The 21,238-nt window shown below is 39.3% G+C and overlaps 1 protein-coding gene across 2 annotated transcripts; it reads left to right on the forward strand.

Moving 5' to 3' along the window:
* The first annotated feature begins 1,271 nt into the window (after window positions 1-1,271).
* On the forward strand, window positions 1,272-19,446 carry LOC102223016 (junctional protein associated with coronary artery disease-like). Of its 2 annotated transcripts, XM_005796609.2 has the most exons (4): window positions 1,272-1,389; window positions 7,358-7,787; window positions 11,770-15,611; window positions 16,223-19,446. In XM_005796609.2, exons 2-4 carry the CDS (start codon window positions 7,465-7,467, stop codon window positions 16,255-16,257), a joined length of 4,200 nt encoding a protein of 1,399 aa, XP_005796666.1. In that variant the 5' UTR covers window positions 1,272-1,389; window positions 7,358-7,464; the 3' UTR covers window positions 16,258-19,446. The 2 variants fall into 2 exon arrangements, with proteins under 2 accessions (XP_005796666.1, XP_023191915.1); XM_023336147.1 differs by lacking the exons at window positions 1,272-1,389; window positions 7,358-7,787 and adding an exon at window positions 8,171-8,658.
* Window positions 19,447-21,238: the final 1,792 nt, after the last annotated feature.

Genomic DNA, 21,238 nt, shown 5'->3' on the forward strand with positions numbered 1-21,238 from the left:
AGGTTAGTGTTATGACTGTAGTAGGAAGGTGCAGCATGATACTTCAGAGCTGCAGTATGTAATTTTTATTTTAAAAAAAGTTTTTTTCCGTATTTATTCAAACTGTCACTATGTCTTGATAGTATAATATGAGACAGACAATCTGTGAAAAGTTTGATCTTCTCTACCTCCTCGTTGAGCTGCTATTGCCATCTGAAGAAACGCACCGTTCTGACCAAAAACAACTAATCAGAGCCAGGAGGGTCTTAACGCTGTCAATCAACCTCCTGTACATGTTGCTAAATGCGCTAATGATGGAGAAACAATTCACTGTTACAGAAAAAGCATTTAGGATTCTTCATAAAACCAAGAAAATTACAGACAACCCTGACCATCCTCTTCATGATACTGTCTTGGGAAAGCAGAGTGTCTTCGGTCAGAGGCATTCTTCAGATTTGCTGTAATACAGACTGCTACAAGAGCTCTTTCCTGCTAACAGCCATCTCTCTCTGAAGAATGTTACTTAATATGAGTTACAAGAACATTTAATTTCCCCTTGGGTTCAAAACAGTAGTTTTGAATTTGAATTATCCGTTGTTATTGGCGGTCATGCTAACTGGCCTTAGCATGGACATTGCTAAGTCCCGCCTCCTGCTTCTGATTGGTTGTTTCTATTTATCACTGGTAGAAGGCAGAAAAGCTCTTTACATATAATCTGTCTCATACTACACTATCATGACATAGTGACATTTTATAAGAAAAAAATAGACTGAACTACAGAGTAAGTTTACGACTCTCACTTACCCATCGCTCGGGATGCATCTTCCTCCAAATGAGGGATCCCTTTCGGTGCTGCATGCCATAGCTGGCACAGTAAGGCCCGAGCCCAGTACTTTTAATTAGCCAAGCTGTCCTGGCATTGGATGGGAGGTGGGGGACACACACAGTGACGAGTCATCAACATCACCAAAGGGTGTGGTGCTGCTTGCTGCTGCGCTGCACAACTAAATCTTGCAGAATAGAATTGGGTGCATACAGATGTTAATAACAATTGTGTGGGGAAAGAAATCTGTCAGGTGGTGAAGAAAAAAAACGAACTAAAAGTAGAAGTAATTACCAGTGAAGTCAGCAGTAGAGGCTGAATGAGTGTGAGGGGGGTGAAAATTACTGTTGCTATGAAAAAAAGGTAAAGTTGGGGGGAAACAGTTTGGAAGAAACCATTCCGACATCCCTGCATGTGAGGCGCCCACCCCACCTCAGCTGTATAGTGAGGAGCGCCCAGTCCAGGCAGCCAGCAACCAGCGCGTCTCTGCCTACCAATAGGCATGCTCGGCTCAGGCTCTGTGCAGTGCTCAGTCTCAGCAGCAGAAGCTGGGCGCAGGGGAACTGCGACGCCGAACATCCTCCCAGGTATGCTCCGTCCGCCGCTACGCCCTTTTTTTTTTTTTTTTTATTCCTCGCCTTTGCAACGTGCGGCATGCAATTTCTACCGCTCCTTCCCAAGGAACGGGGTGTTGCTGCTGCTTGGTGTTATTATTTCTCCTTGTACGCGTGTGGCTCACGTAGCCTCCACGATTTAGGCTCGGTAAACACAGTAAGCAGCGAGGACGCATCTGCAAAACCTCGGCAACTTGCACACGCCTCAAAATGCTCTCCTGTCGACAGATGAGCCGCCGCCGCTGGTGGCGGCGAGGCGGGGACGGTGCGCTCCCTCATCCAGCTTTTTTGCGTTTATTTACGGGAGGGGGGCGGGGGGAGAAGAAATCATCCTTTTTTTTTTTTGCACCCGGGTTAGAATTTCTCGTCAAATGTTTTCAACTTAGAGGGCGTGCAGCTGCTGGAGATGTACCTGCAGGTGTTGGGGTGGCGATTTAAAAATATAATCTACCAAGCTGTCAGTTTTCATGCAGACTTCGCTGCAGCAGGCTGTGGGGAGGCTAGGTCATGCTGTATCTATAATGCATGATGTATCAATCACAACAGTGATGTTTTATTGATAACTGGGCTATGATACAACGGATCTATTTCAGTTCATTCATTCATAGCTGCAGTGACTTATCCAGAGGAGGGGTCGCTTTTTTTTTGCTCCTAATTAATAACTTGTGCTTTGAATGAGTTTGCAGAGGCAGTTTATTTTTATGATCTGCTCTGCTCTCTGCCTGTCACTAGGTAGGATGTAGGTACACTCCCTTGGCTGTTAGGGTGGCGCTGCCTGCTAGTGCTGATGTGTTACAGTGGCCCCTACCTGTGCGTGCAGCCCTCCAGGCCTGGATATCTTCTCCTGTCTGGAATGGCTGCCTCCAGCCAATTTAAAAAAAAAAAAAAATGGAAATTTAAAGTTAAAATCCAATTTATACACATTAATACTTAATAAAGTTCTGTCTCATTTTAAGTTGTAAGTGGAAGTGTATAATAAGAAATTAAATCAGAGTGTTAATGTCAGTAATTAGCCTCTAAATGATTCAAGCTGCAGAGTTTTACACTTTGTGTTTTCTCCTCCCCAAAACGCAGAACTTTCCCGTCTTTCTCCTCAGAGCCGTCCCTCCTCGTCCATGTGGAGAGACGACTTGTGTTGTGGTTACTCCTGGTAGTTTTGTTGTTGCTATGCAAAAAGAGGCTCATGTGCCATATTTCCGCTGCAATCATTTGAAGCTGTGACCTTGTCAAAAAAATAGCCACTGTGTCGTTTTTTTTTTCTTTCTTTGCTTCTGCTCCACTACTCTTCTTCACTTATTGATCATCCCTGCTTTTGGATTTCACCCCCCCCCCCCCCCACACACACACACACACAAACGATCCACGTTGAGGTGTTTGCAGCATTTTCCAAACTCCTTACTAGCTCCACTTTAGCAAGCAGGGATAGTTTTAGAAGACTTAGACTTTGATTTGAGGATGTTTTTATGTAGTTTTGGGTGCAGCTTGTGTGGTTTGTGGTTTTGAAGAGGCGTTTACAAAGCCGTTAATCGTTAACCATTTTTCTCACATGTGCTGTCCTTGGAAAAATGGTCAGTAGGGATTTTTCTGCTGAGCTTCATTTATATACATATACATCTGGACTGTATTAATTAGCCCATGACAATTGGCTGATATTAAACGTTGCAGAGAAAAATGCTTAGCAAACAGTATGTGTGTGAATTCCCACTCTGAGGGCAACTCTGAACTGCCAAGTGGACAAAGTTAGGGGATGAGAAATGTTAAGGTCACTGTAAGGTCAAAATGAGAAGAAAAATCATCTAAATGCCCTTTTTATACATATTTCAGACATTTTGAATGATTCATGATAAAGCAAATTAGATTTGACTCTGCTTTAGGTCATTTGTTTGATTTTAGAGACGGTTTCTGCATGAACAGCGCTCTGGGCGAGTCCTTTTCTCTGCACCCGATATCCATTGTTTCATTTTCACAAACATATTAAAGGTTTCACGAATCAAATTGGTGTTTTGGAGAATAAGTCAGTCCAGTTTTTTGCAGCTGTCTCAATCAAATGTGATCTTGTCGTTGCACATGCTCTCTTTTTGTCTTTATAAATACATAAATCTGAAACTGTGTATAAATGAATCTATTTTCAGTGCAGAATAATCACATTTACAGTGGACCTCAACCTCCCATGAATAGCTAAAATCTGCAATTACTTGATATTCCCTCTGAAAATGTTTATAACTACCCAGTTTTATAGTGCAAACACCAAATATACTTTTATACCCATTATTATGCAGAGTGGAAACTGTTTAAGCACTACCGCAGGAACTAATATCTACAGTCTTCCTTATCTTTTGGAAGTACAACTAATCAGCGCTAAGGTAGATAAATCACAGTCCTAGATTGGCTGCTTTGCAAATGCCAGCCAATAACAAGTTGAATAGTTCCTATGTTCTTCAGCTTCCCAAGCGCATTTATTTTGAATATTTTATATGCTGTGTGGAAAAAAAAAATCAGCGAATAAGCATATTTTCTACAAATAATTTGGAGTTAGATTCCACAAACACTCCACAAACGCTGATCCATGAATTGGAAATGTATATATTTTAACCAGAGTTGATGCAAAATGTTTGGATCTCAGAATAAAAATGTAAAAGAAAATAAAAAAATAAATCTCTGTTTCATTTAGTGCCAAATAGGAATCTAACAATTACATTTTTTGACTTTTAATGTTGTTCTGGGAGCCTGGGACCTCGGAGGTCCCAGGGAGGTCGGCCATTTTGGTCATATATTTGTTCATTGCTGCCTCTTGGCCAGGACTCCAAGTTTTTAATCTCAATGGGTTTATATAGCAGTAAAATAAAAATTAAATATAAAATGACATATCAAAACTACCACTGCTTGTATAAATTTGTTTCTTGGTTATCATTTAGCCACAAAAATATTTTGTAATGTTGGAAATTATCTGGTTTTGGTGACATTTTTGCAAAATGCAACTTAGTTTAAACCCTAATATGCTTTATCATTTTGAATAAAATATATTACCTGCAGTAAAACATTTTCTCTGTCCTCTTAGTCTAGTAAATATGTTTTATTTTTATTATATTAATGCAGACACAAATTTTCTGCTTTTTTCAGATTAATTATATAAAGTAGAGCGCATAACAATAATACCCATTATTATGCAAATGCATTATTGCATTATTATGCATTATTTCATTATTTATGCATTATTATGCCTTTATTATGCAAATATTACACTGTCACAATTTTCTGTGATTTACAGTTGATGAAGGAATATAATTTATTGCATAAAATGTAGATTTAATTATTTTAAACTTTCTTCTTGCTTTTTGACACACTAACTGGGCCTATATGTCACAGATTGGTGAATCTTCCACAATGTAGTGAGAAAAATAAACAAAAATCCATAAAAAATGCAATAATGTAAATCATTAATTATAAATTTTGAGGATCTTTTTAGGGAGTGATGTTTATTTTAACTACTTAACCCTTATTTTAATGGCTTGAATTAATACATTATGAATTGTACATTAAAGCTGACGTATGTGATTTATTTTCATTTTCTGCCAGAAAAACTCACTCAGTTTCATTTTCTTAAACATTATAAGTGTAAACGTTAGCTGAACTGACATCAATTTATGGAAAGTGAGCAAACATTATTAATTTAACTCATTATTGGGTTTCTGCTTCTTGGATTACACAATAATGCAGCAATGATAGTAAAGCAGAAAGCGCAGCTCGCTCTGCTTACGTTTCTCCAGGTACTGGCTCGTCTTCTCAGTCCAAAAAACAGGCAGATAAAATAAGAAGTGCGCTCTGCAATAAAGTGTGATCAGTCAGAAAGTTAACAAATTTGGTGTTGAAAGTTTGGTGACATAAGTTCACTAATGTGATCAGATGTAAAAACGTAAAACGTCATAATTTATGACATTCTTGAATAGAAGCAGCCTTTGAGTAATAAACCGTGAGAAGGAGACAACATTTTGTGTTTGTAAAAGGATGTTAGGCAGCATTTTATTCAGGCATTCTGAAGGTTTTAATTTGGACTTTTGCTGCTTTTCCTCTTGTTTTTGTTAAACTTACTCATTTAGACTTGAAAAATACTCCTAAATTTAAGATATTTACAGTTCTACAAGGATCAGGATGAAAACCAAGTGAAAAGCAGCTGAAGTCTGAAGAAATCCTAAAAAAAATGTTGATCATGTTCATTTTAGTGCATTTAGACCTAAGTCCAGCTGCTGGGAGGGAAAGTGTGCAACAATTCAGCTGTGGTTTAATTGATGTACTTTGAATGAAAGCCATTTCTATTGGTTGTTATAAATTAAATAAAGTATTTGCCTACATTTTGTAAACTTTGACATAAACCTTCACTGCGTTGTGTTGCATTTCTGTGAACATAATTGAAATGATGTCACTATCCAAAAATGCTTATGTGAGCAAAGCCATTGATTAATGTGTTTCAGGTTCATAAGACATCCGCTGTCATCTCCAGGCAGGACACACTGTTACGGCCACTAATTAATATATCAGACAGGCAGGGCGGCCCATGCATTCATAAATCAACACACAAGCAGACGAAACACACTAGCAGGTACTTAGCAAACACGGGGTTCATAAAACATCATTTGTCTTTTTTTTCTTTCTGGCCTTATTGCAGCATTGATGCATCTGAATCGCATGTCTGTTACTAAACAGAGAAATATTTGGACTACAGGAGTTGTTTTGTGTTTTCTTGAACCAATTTATGCCGATTTGTATTAAATCTTATAATGGCATAGATATTATTGGTTGATTTGTGGATGTGAATGTATATATAGGAGTTTTCTAAAATAAAAAAAGGGTCTATGTGTATATTGCATTTTTTTTAAATTTTGCGAAGGAAATAGTTCCACAAATTTAGAAAGATGCTAAAAACTACAAAATTGTTTTTTTGATCATTGTTGAACAGATTAAGAGATGCCACAAAGGTTTTGTTTGCTTTTTTTCTCTTTTTGTGGAAAAGTAGATAAGAAAGAGCAGAGTTGATCAAACTCTGAACTCTGTCCAGGGCGTGGCTCACACATTTTTCAACATCCAGGCTTTGGAGAACGGATTTTCAGATTCATTCATATGCAAATTTGTAACTTGAAGCTGTAAGAAACATAGCAGCAGTTGAGATGTGTTGAAATTATGTTCATATTTCAAATGAATGTTATTTTGGTGTGCTCTACTGCTCAAGAGTTATCAAATAAATGTGTGATTCAGTGGATTTATGTCTGTGATTTAAAAAAAAAAGTAATGTTTTAAGTCATTTCATCACTATTGTTCTGTATCGGCTGATTCAAAACTTCAGATATCTGTATGGCATTGGAAGGGGAAAAAGTGGATTTTACTTTACTTTCCTCTTTAGTATGTCCAAATATTAACAAACCTCATAGACTATATTTATTTTCACTTAAAGCTACTGCAGGTAACTTTTATAAAAAAATATACATTTTTATATATTTCTTGAAACCTCCACTTTGTTCTGACAGTATAGAATGAGAGATAATATGTGAAAAAAATTAACTCCTCTTCCTCTAGCTTCTCCCAGAGTATCAAATGCTAACTGGAAACAACCAATCAGAGCCAGGAGGCGGGTCTTAGTGCTGTCAATCATGTCTGCAGTTTTTCTGTAACAGTGAGTTGTTTCTCCGCCTTTAGCGCATGTACGAGTTTGATGCTAAGACCCGGTCTTTTCATTGATTATCTGTCTCATAACAAACTGTCACTACATGGTGTTAGTTTTAACTAATATATGAAGAAAAAACATTTTCTATTAAAGGTATATACAGAAGCTTTAACTAAATTTCTGAATTCCAGAAGGAAGAATTTAGCTCAAAGCTTTCAACATAATTTTCTAAGTGACAGCTTTAGCTGCTTCCTGTTACATGTCGCCTCGCTGTTCTCTCCCCAGTGATGGCCTCTGCTGAGCAGCCGTGCTCCAGCTTCCACCAGCACCACTGCGCATAAGGCAACACACCCACCTTTGCCCTCCCGCCCTGGAGTGAGAGAGACGCCGCCATGTACAGCGTGGAGGACCTCCTCATTTCGCATGGATACAAACTGCCCAAGAGCGGCCCTCCGTCTGCCGCGCCTTACGATAAGCGTCCCGCCGACTGCCAGCGAGAACTGGTGGACAGCAGGGCCAGCCGGGGGACGCTTAACGGGTACGAGGCGGAGAGGGGGGCGTCCATCACGGGCATCTACGGCAGCAGGCAGGCGCTGGTGAAGGGCTACCCCACCACGGACGAGAGCGGGGAGAGGATCCTGCGGCGGAAAGAAGCTGGAATTGGTATCCTTGGTGATGTGCAGCTCCTGGGTGATTCGCTCGCCACTGATAGCGGGTGAGTGATTTCAGGGTTGCCAGATCTGTTTCCAATCCAGTTTTCAGTTCAAGCACAACGCAAAACACGTCCAACTTCCCCCACCCTAGTACCTTCCCCCCAAAAGGCCCAAATTTCAAAATCTAATGTACGACGGCATAACAGAGTTATTGTAGATAAAGACAGGAGTAAATTTCCACCAAAAAGCTCAGAAATTTTCAGATTAATCTAAGAAACGTTGAATAAAAAAATAAGAAATTTCTTAGTTCCAAAAGTTGATAATTCTCGATTTTTTTGTTTTTTTTAGTTGTTTTCTAGCAAATTTTCAACTTTTCTTGAATATTTCTGAGATTAATCCAAAAAAAAAATTCTGTGAAAATGTACTCTTTTTTTCAATCTCCGATGGTCCTAATATGCTGTCATAATAATGAAACTCATTTTAATAGCACCACATATGGTCATTATACTGTATATACAATCTATTGTGAAATTTTCAACTTCTGAAACTCAGAAATTTCCTCGCCTTTTCTCGAAAATTTCTGTGATTAATCTCAACATTTCTGAGTTTTCTGGGGGAAATTTACTCCTCTTGTTTTTATATATCTACAATATCCCAAATTCCCAGTCATAGGCAACACTGGCGCCTTTCCCTCTCTTTTTTTAATCCGCCACGCCCCTTTACCTTTTCTTTCTCCTTTTACTCCCTCCTCTCCTCTGCTCTGCTCTCTTCTCACTGGGGCCCTTCAGTGTTGCATGCAAAACTGAGTCTGCACTGCGCAGGGTTTTTTTTCCTCTCTCTTCTGCTCTCTTCCCCTCCTTGCAGAGCTGCAGAACACTGGCTGCAGCAGCACCGCCGACTTATCTCCAGCTGGAATATGAGGGAATATAAAAGGTGCTTTTAAGGCTTCTGCAGATGCAAACAGCAGCACTAGTCTGCCAGAAAACCTACAAAGACTGAACATGCCTGAAGACAGGCGCGTAATCACTCCAGTGTAAACATTGAGACACTGAATCCCACCCAGCACGTGCTCTGTGATGTAAGCATGTTGCTGGGCAAGTGTGCACAGCGCAACTCCCCTCAGCCATACAGTAGCATATGCTGCTGAGGATGATCCATTGACTTTGCTGCTCACTACATTGACTAACAGTGGGTTTTGTGCAGTGCAGATATTTGATGGAGCTCTGCCCATGCAGTGTTCTTTTTATAAAACGAATATGCTACAGTGGGGAAAATACAGATGATTGGAATGTTATATTTAAACTTTAATAAGCTGTAATAGCCCACACTTGGTGCTTAATTATAGTAAAATGACATAAGGATGGGTTAAATGTGCTGATGGGAGTTATGACCTTTATGTGTTTTCTCTGCTGTACAACATAAAAGCTAAATTGTCTGGATTGCTGGAGAAATAGCAGAAATGTTTAACCAAAATGCAGCTGAATAAAAAGGTAAAAACTAGATTTATTTTATAAAGACTGGGGGAAAATGTCATTCTGGTCATAAGACTAAAGTAAATTGTTACTCACTCAATCTGGAAAAACGTCACATTTACTGCACTTAATAGGAGCATGCCTGCAACATGAAAAATGGTTGAATAACTTTAATTTTTATTTACTTTTCTTTTTTTACATTTTTTGTATTTGTGAAGAAATGTATACTGTCATTATTATAGTTTTCCATGTTAACATTTTTAATGGTAGTTGATTGCCGTAGAACTCAAATATTTAGAAAAATCTAACTTTAACTTGAGTACACTTATTTATTGGAGTAAAATCCTCACATGTTAAGTAATATTTGCTGTTACGCCCCCCAAGGTCTAAGTGTTCAGGGGCGGTAACATAAAAATGTGTCCAGAGAAAAAGTGGAATGTAAAATGATTTATGACAAAAAAAGATGGTTTCACCAAAACCAAAACACAACGCAACTTAACCCAATTAAAACAAAAGAAAAGGGCTAACAAATTCAAAAATGGTTAAGTGCAAAATAAATTACAAAAAATTTTCAAACAAGTCAGTCTAAAGTAAACTCAAAAACATCCCACAAGAAAGGACACAAAGGGAGCAAAAACAAAATCCCTGGTAAACTCCCACTGATATTAAATTAGTTTAATTGAAGCATTTTAATGTATGACTAATTTTACTTTGTTGGGAATTTTTTGAAGTATATAATTCATTCATCACTTCTGGAAAACGTGACATTGGGGTTGAGATTAGGGTGCCATCACCCTAATCTCAACAACACTTTGAGTCCTGTTGAGATTAGGGTGATGGCAAGGAGGCCTTCATCAAAAAAGTGAAATAGTAATAAAAAAGCTAGTGATAAGAAAGTTTGCGTTACCTAAAAAGATCATTCCCGTTATTATCGGAAAGGGTAGAAATAATTTTTAGCAAGCCAATTTTTAATCATTTAAATAAAATTGAACAAATATTTCATAACAGTTCTTTTATTGACTTTTGAAAGGTATCTATTAGGAAATCTAAATTTCTTGATTGAAAGATAGATAGATATTTTGAATTTTAATCACCCAGAGGTATGAACATGTTTCGGCTTAATTCGAAATCAGGGAATAGTTTCAAGAATTTAGTAACTGACCTGAAACTGAAACATCTGTCCTACCATCACAAACTAACTGCTGCCAGTGCTTGTTACCGGTTACATAGAAAATTTGGAAATAAAATTGCTTTGACATTCATAAGACACAAAATCAACTTTTTCCCCACTGCCCTCTTGCTCTTCAGATCTAAATCTTGTAGAAAACCTGTAAAAAGAGCTGAAGATATGAGTGCATAAGCTAATATTTTTTTTAATAATGACAATAAACAATTTTCTCTAACTTGAGATTATGCTTGCCTCACAAACAGCATTCATATTGTCACCACAAGTGACAATAAGTGTAAAATATGTTATTTATTAGACATTTCATAAGTTTACAGGAAAGGTTTTGATACTTTATGATGTTTAAATCAAAAAGGAAACATCTTTTCAGTTTCTCCAAATGCATCTCTTGCAGGATTAACAGCTTAGAAGCAGAAACTTGATTTTTATGTTGTTTCATAGCACACACAAACAATCCCTTTATCATGCATTTCTTGAAGGCGCAGGGATTCATTTTGCAGAGTGAGGTCTGAGATAAAACAAACAGAGGGATAAAGGGAGATTTGCTTTTACATCAGATCAGGTAATGGGATAGTTTCGCAGTGATTTTAAAAGCCACAGTCGCCGGCCAGATGACCATTTTCCAAGATAAGGTCAGCACAATTTAATATGCAGATCGTTTTGCAGTAGCATCATAATTTCATGATGTCTTCAAGGGACTTTGAAACTGCTGACTTGAGCAGTTCTATCTCATATGAACTGCCTCTTCTTGATTAAGTTGTGTTGGAAAGCAAGTAATGCTGAAGCCAAAACGCTTCCTCTCGACTGACATGGATGGACATGTCAGTTTTTATATTTAAAGCTGCAGTATGTAACTTATGAATAATATTTTTTATGTATTTGTCTCATGCTATGTCGTGACAACATAGTATGAGACAAATAATCTGTGAAAAAATGAAGCTCCTCTGTCTTTCAGTGTTCTCAGTGCCAACTAGAAACAACCAATCAGAGCCAGGAGGCGGGTCTTAGTGCTGTCAGTCATGCTTGTGCTATGCTACAGATTCTTTCTGATAGCAGAAGATCCTTCTCTTGACTCTGATTGGTTGTTTTTAACCAGAAGCAGTGCATTTCTTCAGATGACAGCAGCTCAGGGAGAAAGTGGACAAGTTTAATCTTTTCACAGATTATCTGCCTCATAATATACTGCCACGACATGTGGGAATTTTTTTTAAATTTAAATTACATGCTATAGCTTTAAATGTAATGAATGTTATCCATTTCTATTTTTACTGAGATTGACAAGCCAGTTTTCCTGGAGTCCAGGGAAAAAAAAATCATATAAACTAACAAAGTCATTCAGGATTCAGTCCTCTTGACTCTCCCTCTGTACTTTGTTTGTATTTACAGGTTCTATGATGTTCCTAGTTTGACTTATTCAGAGCCGCTAAGCCATGACGAGCGGGATATCTCCTATTGGAGGAGGCGAGGCCAGGACTTCAGCATCCTTCTGGACTACGCTGATGGCAGGGAGCTGAGGGCCTCTGCTGGGGCATGGAGGCCGCAGGCCCTGATCACAGCAGAGGAATACCGGGCTGAGAGGCAAGCACAGCAGTTGTGGGAGGAAATTTCCTGGCTAAGGGACCCGGATGCAGGCCCTGGTCAGCTAAGGGTAACCGGGGAGAGGAAGTGCCAAAGCCTCGGGACAGAGGAGTGGAAGCCTGCTGTGGGAATGGGAAGGCAACTGTCAGATGGCGATGGGGAACGATGGGCTAAGGACCAGTACCGTCTAAGGACACCTGAGGGTTTTTTTCATCCTAGAACTAAAGCAAAGTCTCAGTCACTCCCCAGAGTTTTGTCACCTGACAGAACAGACTGTAGAGATCTCATACTATCAAGACCAAGCCTACCTGATAGGCAAAGGTTTAATAGCACTGTTTTCTCCGGGCCCTATAGTAGGTATGTTTATGGTGGTGGCAGAAATGGTTGGGGTAGGAATGTTGGTCCAAGCAGCCATGTTGCACTTTTACCAAAGCCCAGGTTTAGCAGGCCTTTAAAACCTCCTTCATACGAGATACACCAGCAGACAAGGGGTAGCGCAGAAATGCTTGCTATAGACCAGGGTGCCAAACAAAAAGACAGAACTATCTATTATCCAAGGAGTGGGGATCTGAGACAAGACTATTACGCACAACACTCTGCCATCACTGGAATGGAGCCTCCTGGCTACATCCCACCTCCGTCGTATAAAAGAGCCCCACCTCCAAGAGCGGTTTCAGTCAATCGCAATGAAATGATAAACTTAAGATGGAGGGCAGAAGCTTTGCAGATGCCCAGCTCAGATCCTGGAAGATGGCTCTCCAGACAGGGAAGCAGCTCATGGGTGGGACATTATGGAGAACGCAGTGCGTCCTATCGAAAACTGGTACAACCTGGGCCTGATGAACAACCAGTTCAGGCTCGGCAGTTATCCATTGAAGACCCAAGAGTGAAACAAATCTCAGGAGGGCCTGGCGGACATTCTCTCACCGACCTAGATAAGCTCCGTAACATCAACAAAGAGATTCAGTTCGCTAAGACTCTAGGACAATCTACACATGATAGTGCCTTTCCTCCCCAGCAGGGGCCAGCTCCCAATACTGAAGCCAACAAAACCGCTCCAAGTGACAACGAGAGTAGTAATCGATGGTGCAACAGGGGTATTAAAAAGAGTGAAAGTGTAGGTCCTGAACAAAGTCGTCCGATTATTTTTCCTTCATCTTTTCTTGGCAAACCACCACCTCCCCCATGTAAACCGGCTGACCAGGGTGCATCTGAAACTGTGACAGAGGCTAAAAAAGTAGAACAGCATGAACCGCCGGAGAAAGAAAAAACAAAAAATCTGAAAAAGAGACTAAGTGAAACCATTTTTTGCTTAGTGTCTGTACCCGTTACTCCGCAGCTCACCGGGACGATCCGTGATCAGAATAACAACAATGAAAAATCTCCGGACCCAGCAGGCAGTCCTAGTGACAACAAAACCGGCCACCTAACAAACCAAAGTCTCCAAAGCACATCCTCAGCCGAAGCGGAGCTGCAGGCTCTAACTGGTAGCTTCGCAAGCAGCAAAACAAGTAGTAGGGCGAGCAGCAAAATGTTTAAGAAATTACCATGTAGACCCCCTAAGATCAATCCTTATAAAGAGTTGAAGTTATCAGGAACTTGGCCTGCAAACCAGTATCGAGATCAGGAGACACAGACAAGCCCGGAGGCTCGAAAACCTGCCCCTGAAAACAAGGAAGCACAACAAGAACCCGTTCCTTCTGGCACTGATGTTGCACCCGACAGCAGTGCTGTAGTAGGCACTGCCTTCAGTTTTCCTATAAAGGGAGTTAAGAGCCTGAAACTGTCAAGCAACAGCGCCTTCTCTCTGACCTCCACCTTCTCCAGCCAGCTGAACAAGAGCACAGCTCAGCAGCCAGCAGTCCCACCCTCAGGAAATGTGGAGGAGGCCAAACCAGCAGCGAGCAGTGAACAGTTCTTGATAAAGCCCACCACGCAGCGACCGTGGGATGCTGTCAAAGAGCTGGAGAGCATGAAAAAAGAAATCCAAGATCAACAACAGCAGCAGATCAGCAAACAGCAAAGTGTTGACAAGTGCATAGAGGATCTCAATGAGGCCTACAAAGACATCTTAGAGCTTGGCACTGCCAGCAATAAAGTCCCAAATGGTTCGGTTCAAATTCCAGAGCGTATTAAAATCCGACTGACATCAGAACCTCTCAACAAGCCCAGCAGCCTTAGACGCAGTGCAGTTAGCTGGTCTGTTGACCCAGAATACCGAGAAGTGAAGAGCGCCTTCTCTAGACCTGCAACAAAGTCGGTAACGTTCAGCAAACAGCTTAGAGAGGAACTCCCAGTCCCACCCCGGGAGACAGGATTCAGAGAATACAGGGTTGTTGCACATCTTTCCCGAAGACGGAGCAATGATGGCAGGACAGTTAAGCTAGACCTGCCTGATGAGCCTATCGAGACGCCACTTTGTGACTTCAGTCCAATGACGCACAACACTGCAGCGGAGGTGCCGTGGGCGGATAGGCAGCCCATGCAAGATGCCTCTACGCTTACCAGTCCTCCAGATTATGAGGACATATGTCAGACTTTACGTCAATCTAAAGACTCTGCAGATGGAAACAGAGTGTCCACTGGTCAATCGAGACCTAATGACACAGAGCCTCTCAGTGGCGAATCTGAAGAGGAATGCCCTATTTGTAAAAGAGAGCTTGAGAATCAAATGAGACAGGGTCCGTTGCCTCCACTTCATGAGGAGAACAGCTCAGACAGCTCTGCAAATCAAAATGGCAGCCCACCACAATGTTCTACCTTAGAAAGTCCAGGAAAGGACTCAAACATTGAGGAGCCAAAAGACTCGAGTTCCAATCAGCCAGGGACTGACCTTAATCCTGAAGCACTGGAGCAGCAGTCAGTGACGCAAGACGCTAATGCTGGTGAGAAAGGTGGAGATGCTCAGGCAGAAAACTCAGGCACAGTTGATCCTGCTGAGGGCAAACCAGAAAATGAAGCTAATGATGATCCTTCCTCTGCATCTGCAGTGTTACAAACTGATCCGCCTGCAGACTTACAAGTGACTGAGGAACAGCATGCTAATGAAATTGTAGCTACAAAAGTAGAGTTAAAAGAAGAGAAAGAGAAAGCTATTTCAGGAAAAACACCTGAAGTCAAAAAGAAAATGGTGGTGAAAGGTGAGAGGCAAAACAATACATTACCTAGAGAAAAGAAGGCGCAAGAGAAAAAGTCAGTGTCTGTCCCAGAACTTCGCATTGGTCTACGAAGTCACCTGGGGCGGGACCATCCAGGGTTACCTGAGTTTCCGCCAGATAGACTGCCACTTTCAGTTCCTCCAAACCTAGACCGTAGATTATCACTAAGCTTGGAGGGGGAGAGGCGGACCAAGGGCCCCTCCCAGCGAATTGAAGCATTGCAGAACAAACTGGCTATTTCTCCAGGTCATGTGCCGGTTGAAAGACTTGCTAGGATGAGGGAGGTGGATGTTATATGTCGGGTGAGACGCCTGAGCATCCGGAGTACTGACTCTGGGGAGGGGGAAGCAGAAGGAGAGGGCAAGGAAGACCATGGGGAGGAGCTCCACCGAGTACCACAGGAGGGCAAGGAGAACAATCAAGAGGTCACACATTCAGAGCAGGGAGCTGAGGAGTCAGTGTTGCAAGATGGACAGAAATCATCTCTCTCAGGTGAGAATAAAAATAGCTCTAAGTGACTTATAAATACCCACATAAATACCCATTCGTAAATTGTGATACACTGCAAAAACACAAAATCTTATCAAGCATTTTTGGTCTATATTCTAGTGCAAATATCTTAGTTTACTTGAAATATGACAAAACTAATTTATAAGTAATGTTTATATTGATGAAAAGGTTCTAGTTCCACTGGCAGGTTATTTTACTTAAAGGAAAAATATCTCATTATAAGTTAAATAATCTGCCAGGGAAACTAGTACTTTTTCATCAATATTAAGTAATTTTTGATTTTAAAAAGTATTTTTGGTCTAGATTCTAGTGCAAACATCTTAATTCACTAGAAATAAGACAAAACTAACTTATAAGTAACTATCCAACAAATACAGGACTTGTTTTAAGTCAATAATGGCTTAATACTAATGAAAAAGTGCTACTTCCTACTTCTTGCTGAAAAGTTACTTGTACGTTAGTTTGTTTTTATTTCAAGTGTACTACAATATTTGCACTAGAAACTAGGCCTAAATACTTGGTAAGCTTTTATGTTTTTGCAGCGTAATTTGAGTGAGTAAATACATATTTCTCCTCCTTCCTCTAACTCCCAGAAACCCCTGATCCCAGCCGAGAGGGGACAAAGTAGGAAAAAAACTGCGTCCATCGTTTCCATCTGAGGTTTTTAGCTCCAACACTGTGACCTGGCTGCCTACTAGAATGCCTTCATCTCATCTCAACACTGAAATGGCCTTCTTGTCCGACAAGAGCATTGTGTACACCTTCACCTCCGGCGCTGCATTGACTACTATGAGTGCTGTTCCACTGCCAAAGGGAGGTGCCCTGCACACCTGCGGGGCAACTTCCACTCCAGATCCCTCCCCAGCCTTCCTAAGCTGACTTCCCACCTCCCCATCTGCCCTCTACTCTCAACCCCATCCTCCTATAGCGTTTCTACTAGTTAGTCTTCTCGTAGCGGCTTGTCCTTTTCTATTCTATCCTCTCTCGATGCTTTTCTCATTAGCAAACATTATGCAATTCTGTCATGCATACCAGAGCTTCTAAAGTGCGACTAGTGAAAAAGACTTTTCGCATTCTGAACAAAGGTTTTTGTTTACCGGGGAGCAGTTTAAGGATATGAATGTAAGTGTTTATGTTAAAGCCAACATAGACGTAGAAGGGTTATTTTCTCAAACCTCTTTCTGTTGCATTTAAACTACACCAAAATAAACTAAGATTGTGGTCAGGTGACAGCTGTTTTTAGAACTGGACATCACTGTCTTTGGCTCAAGAACTGTTTTGCTTTTCAGAAGAGATAAATGCGCCTTTCTTCGTTTTTTTTTTTTTTAGATTTAAAGACATTATGCCCGCTCTCATTGCTTTTCTACACACTGCAACCTTAACCCATAGATCTCTTCAATGAAGAGTTACTCTACATTACATGACATGAAGGATCAGTTGTCCAAATATTTGTCACATTGGTTCTACGCAGGACAGGAAGAGTTGCCTTTCTTAACCACCTTTGTAAATCCTGGTCGGATCAGGGGAAGTCTTTAAATTCAACCTGATCAATTCAGTGTAAAGTTCAAATTTCCAGGTAATTTCAGGAAGCAATAAAGGCACAGATAGAGTTGGTGATTTCGGAAAACATTAGAAGTGAACGTAGGGATTTAGAGCAAAAAAACAAAAAACAAAACAAAAAAAAAAAACAAGGAAAAGTGGAAAAAAAGATATGTAGAGCAATATTGTTGTATTAACAGCCCAGTGGTGTAGTGGAGCTACCTGTAGGAACCATCGTCAGAAGTTTTAATGTGAACACGTCATCCAGATCATATTACAGGGAAATGGAGTCATGTCAGGGTATATGGGCGCTTAACATAGGGTGGGTGCTTTTCTTCATGATATATATCTATCTTCATACATCTGTGAAACAACATTTCACTGAATATTTATTTTTTTTAATCATCAACTTGGTAATCGGTTTGCATAATTGTACAAAATAAAGTATATTTTAAATATTTTAAGAGAAATTTTGTATTTAACCATGGAATTTTATTTCTCCGCGCTGATATCAAGCTAAAACTGTCATATCTATGTATAGTATCATATTGAGAATATATGTAATTTTCTAGTGCTTTACAAAGAAAACCTATCATTTCAGAAGGATGACCCTGTTGTGTGCCTTGATCACACGATTTGGATTCAGTGAGTGATAGGGTTCATCACTGCAAGGTTTAACAGGACAGAAACTTTCTGATTGTGCCATTATTTAAGATTTGATAGTGCTTTTTCATACGCTAACAAAGTCAATGTTGGACGCTCTTTGTGATATTTGACTCATTATCCCATCAAAGTTGTATTTCCTACGTTGGTGGTCAAACATGCCCTGTGTCTTTATATCTTTGTCTTTGTATGTCTTCCGATTCATGTACTGTTGCGTTGTTGCTCCTCAAAACATGTTAAGAAATAAAATTTGGATTTCTTTTGTTTCTTCTCCCCCTCCCCACCCGTCCTTATTTCTCTCTATTTCCTAAGTACTCTGTCTTTCTTTCATTGTTTCTCCCATCACATGGTGTTTTCTTTTAGTGTGAAAATGTTCTGCTATCACCGGCATCTATTGCACTACAGGATACAATGCAATATGCTACTTTAGGCCGCATATCTGCAAAACGTGGAGGCTGAAATTCTGCCATATTTAGGATTTTAGTCCAATTTTGATCAAAAGTAAATTTGCAGTTATGTGGTTTTTCTACATCAGCACTATTGCACTGTTGTGACTCTATTATCACCAGAACTGTAGTTTAAATCACTCATCTGTTAACACCTAATCGTTATGTAGCATTTTACAGCTGTAGCATTGGATCAACTCAGAACCTTGTCTTGGTATTTGGACCATTTCTTGTAAATTTGGACCGCTCATGTCGCCTTATTACGTGTGCATTACATTGTACTCCAGAGAAATGCCAAATATTAACGTACTAAGCACTGTTCACGCCGTAGATTTTAATTTAAAATGTTTTGTTTTGTTTTTTTTTACAAAATGACTCACTGACCTGCCGCTCCTCTGACTGGAGCAGTAAAGTAGCATTGTGAGCACTTTCTGCTCTTCGGACGCTTTTAACCACATCATAGAATCAAAACTGTGAAACCCAAATAAAACAGAGTTTAACTTTAAAAAGTTTCAGGATAAAATATATTGCTTGAAGTTTATAATCAGTATACCAGGGAGGACAAGCTGGCTCACCTATATCTACTAACATAATTCATCTTTGATTCATTTCGGACACTGATAGGCCTTTGCTTTGGTCGGATGCTAAAACTGCCCCAAACAACATTTTAGTTATTTCTCTACATGCGCACCCACCCTCTCTCCAATTGGCATGTCAGGTACACTTGAACATAGTGTCATTTGACGTTTTGTACTACAGGTTATGTGCAGACATGAAGTAATTATGCACACTTGTAATATTTTCTATTTTCATATGAGATTTAAGTGCTTTTTGTACTCACCGACATCTTTTTTTCTTCCTTGCATGGAATGCAAGAGAGTGGAGAAAAAAAAATGTTTTTCATAAAAGTATATTTGCATTTGGTACTCTTAATAGTGAAACCGGTGGGCAAGACATCATGTTTCATAATTTCATTTACAAAACTATGCCAAGTATTTAAAAGCTATTTTTAGAGTAAATCAAAACAGAGCTCATTCATTTTCCTTTGTTCCTTTAAGACATGCCTTTATCTTTGTATCTATAAATACAAGCATAATCCATAGTCATACGATTGTGCTACTGTTGTATGATACTGCAGTCTGATTCATAAATAAACTCTTTGCATGAAACTTTTTTGTTTGTGGTTAATTTTTGCTTTGTATAGTTTGAATCAAAAGTTTGCACACACTCATCCTGGGCATAAGTTTAATATTAATTTGGGGCTTTTTACTATTTGTTTGGGGGGGGTTCTTTTTCCACAGTGCCAAATATTTCAACTTATGTGTTTGAAAAAGTATTTGCCCCCTCACATTTAAATGTTTCAGATCATCAACCAAATGTTTATGTCAGATGGGAATAATTTGTGCAAATGCAAAATGTAGTTTTTAAATGATCAGTTTACATGACAAAGGTTAAAAAAAATCAGACTAACCTTTCCCTAGGTGAGAAGGTTTTGCACCTTAACAGGTTTTGTCATATTTTGTGGGAAGGACTGTTTCCACTACCTTGCAATGTTTCTTTCACATTGCATCACTGTGCAGGATGTGTCTTTCTGTGGAATATTCAAAATCTGTTTTTCATCATTTGGAATTCTGATTTGCCTTTTGAATACATTTCATGAAATATTTTGTTTATTTCTGGCCTTCATTGTGATATTAGGCAAAAAGTATTTAAATAAAACCTGACAAATGATCCCCCCCCGCCTAATATCTGCTGGATCAAAGGCTAAAACACCTGGCACAAGCTGCTGTCCTTTCAAGCTTTATTCCAGGATGTGCCCCAGTTTCTTGACCTGTTTCTGATGTTCTACCTGCACTGAGATTTTTGAATTACACTAGCTCTGCTACCCCCAGTTTTCTGTTATTTCTGTAAATATTCCAACTTTTTAAACTACAAACTGAGAGTAAAATGTGCAAAAACTCTAAATCTTTGGCTTTAAGTTTTTTTTTTTTTTTTTTTTTTTACATATGATAGATTAGTTGACCTTTTCCACTAATATTTATGACGTTGAAACTTATTCTTATATACATAATCCACACTCTCATGGATTATTTCAACCTTATTCTATTTCAGAAAAAGACTTTCAGACATTTTGGCAGAAATGTTGACATTGTAGCGCTCAGTACAATTATTTCAAGGATGATATAAATTGATAAACTTCTAATATTCAAGATTATTGTAAAACCAGGTCATTCCAGGGGTCACACAATTCCTCCTGCCTCCATATTTGTCTCTCTCCTTCTGTTTTTTGCAATTGTCTTCTCAGTCTGAAAGAATGAGCTTTTGTTCTGCAGACCTCATTAACATCCACTGCTTCATATCCAAACCTCACAGCAAAATCATTGCCTAGCAACAGAGATGAGAGTCAATAACTTGGCATAAAAGACAATAAAGACTCATCCCCCTTTTAAAAAAAATACTTTTCAGTTTCTTATTATTTTTGAAAATTTCCTCTTTGTCCAATTTGAATACAAACATAACCGTTTAACAAACACTACATAACAGAGAAATTAGAAATGTACTCCTGAAAACACAAGGTTACACTGCTAAAACACAAAATATTAGCAAGTATTTTTGTCTATTTTCTAATAAGAAAATATCTTATTAGGCCTGAAATCAGACAAAATTAACTCACAACTAACTTTTTAGCAAGCTATAGGAGTTTGTTGTAAGTGAATAATCCTTTAATATTAATGTAAAAAGTACCTACTCCACTGATAATCTACCACTTTTCACAAATATTAAGGAATTATTCACTTAAAACAAACTCCTGTATCTTTCTGAAAAGTTATTTGCAAGTTAGTTTTGTCTTATTTCAAGTGAACTAAGACATTTGCCCTAGAAGCTAGTCAAAAATACTTGATTATGTTTTAATAAGTACGTGGCTTTTAAAGGTAGGCAATCTACTGCAGTTCTGTTGTA

This window comes from Xiphophorus maculatus, chromosome 6 (assembly GCF_002775205.1).
Source record: "Xiphophorus maculatus strain JP 163 A chromosome 6, X_maculatus-5.0-male, whole genome shotgun sequence".
Taxonomy (NCBI): Eukaryota; Metazoa; Chordata; class Actinopteri; order Cyprinodontiformes; family Poeciliidae; genus Xiphophorus; species Xiphophorus maculatus.

Coding starts and splice junctions, on each gene's coding strand:
- LOC102223016 (XM_005796609.2), top strand. CDS start 7,465: ATGTACAGCGTGGAGGACCTCCTCATTTCGCATGGATACAAACTGCCC. Junction 7,788..11,769: donor TCGCTCGCCACTGATAGCGG/GTGAGTGATTTC, acceptor TTGTATTTACAG/GTTCTATGATGTTCCTAGTT. Junction 15,612..16,222: donor ACAGAAATCATCTCTCTCAG/GTGAGAATAAAA, acceptor TCTAACTCCCAG/AAACCCCTGATCCCAGCCGA.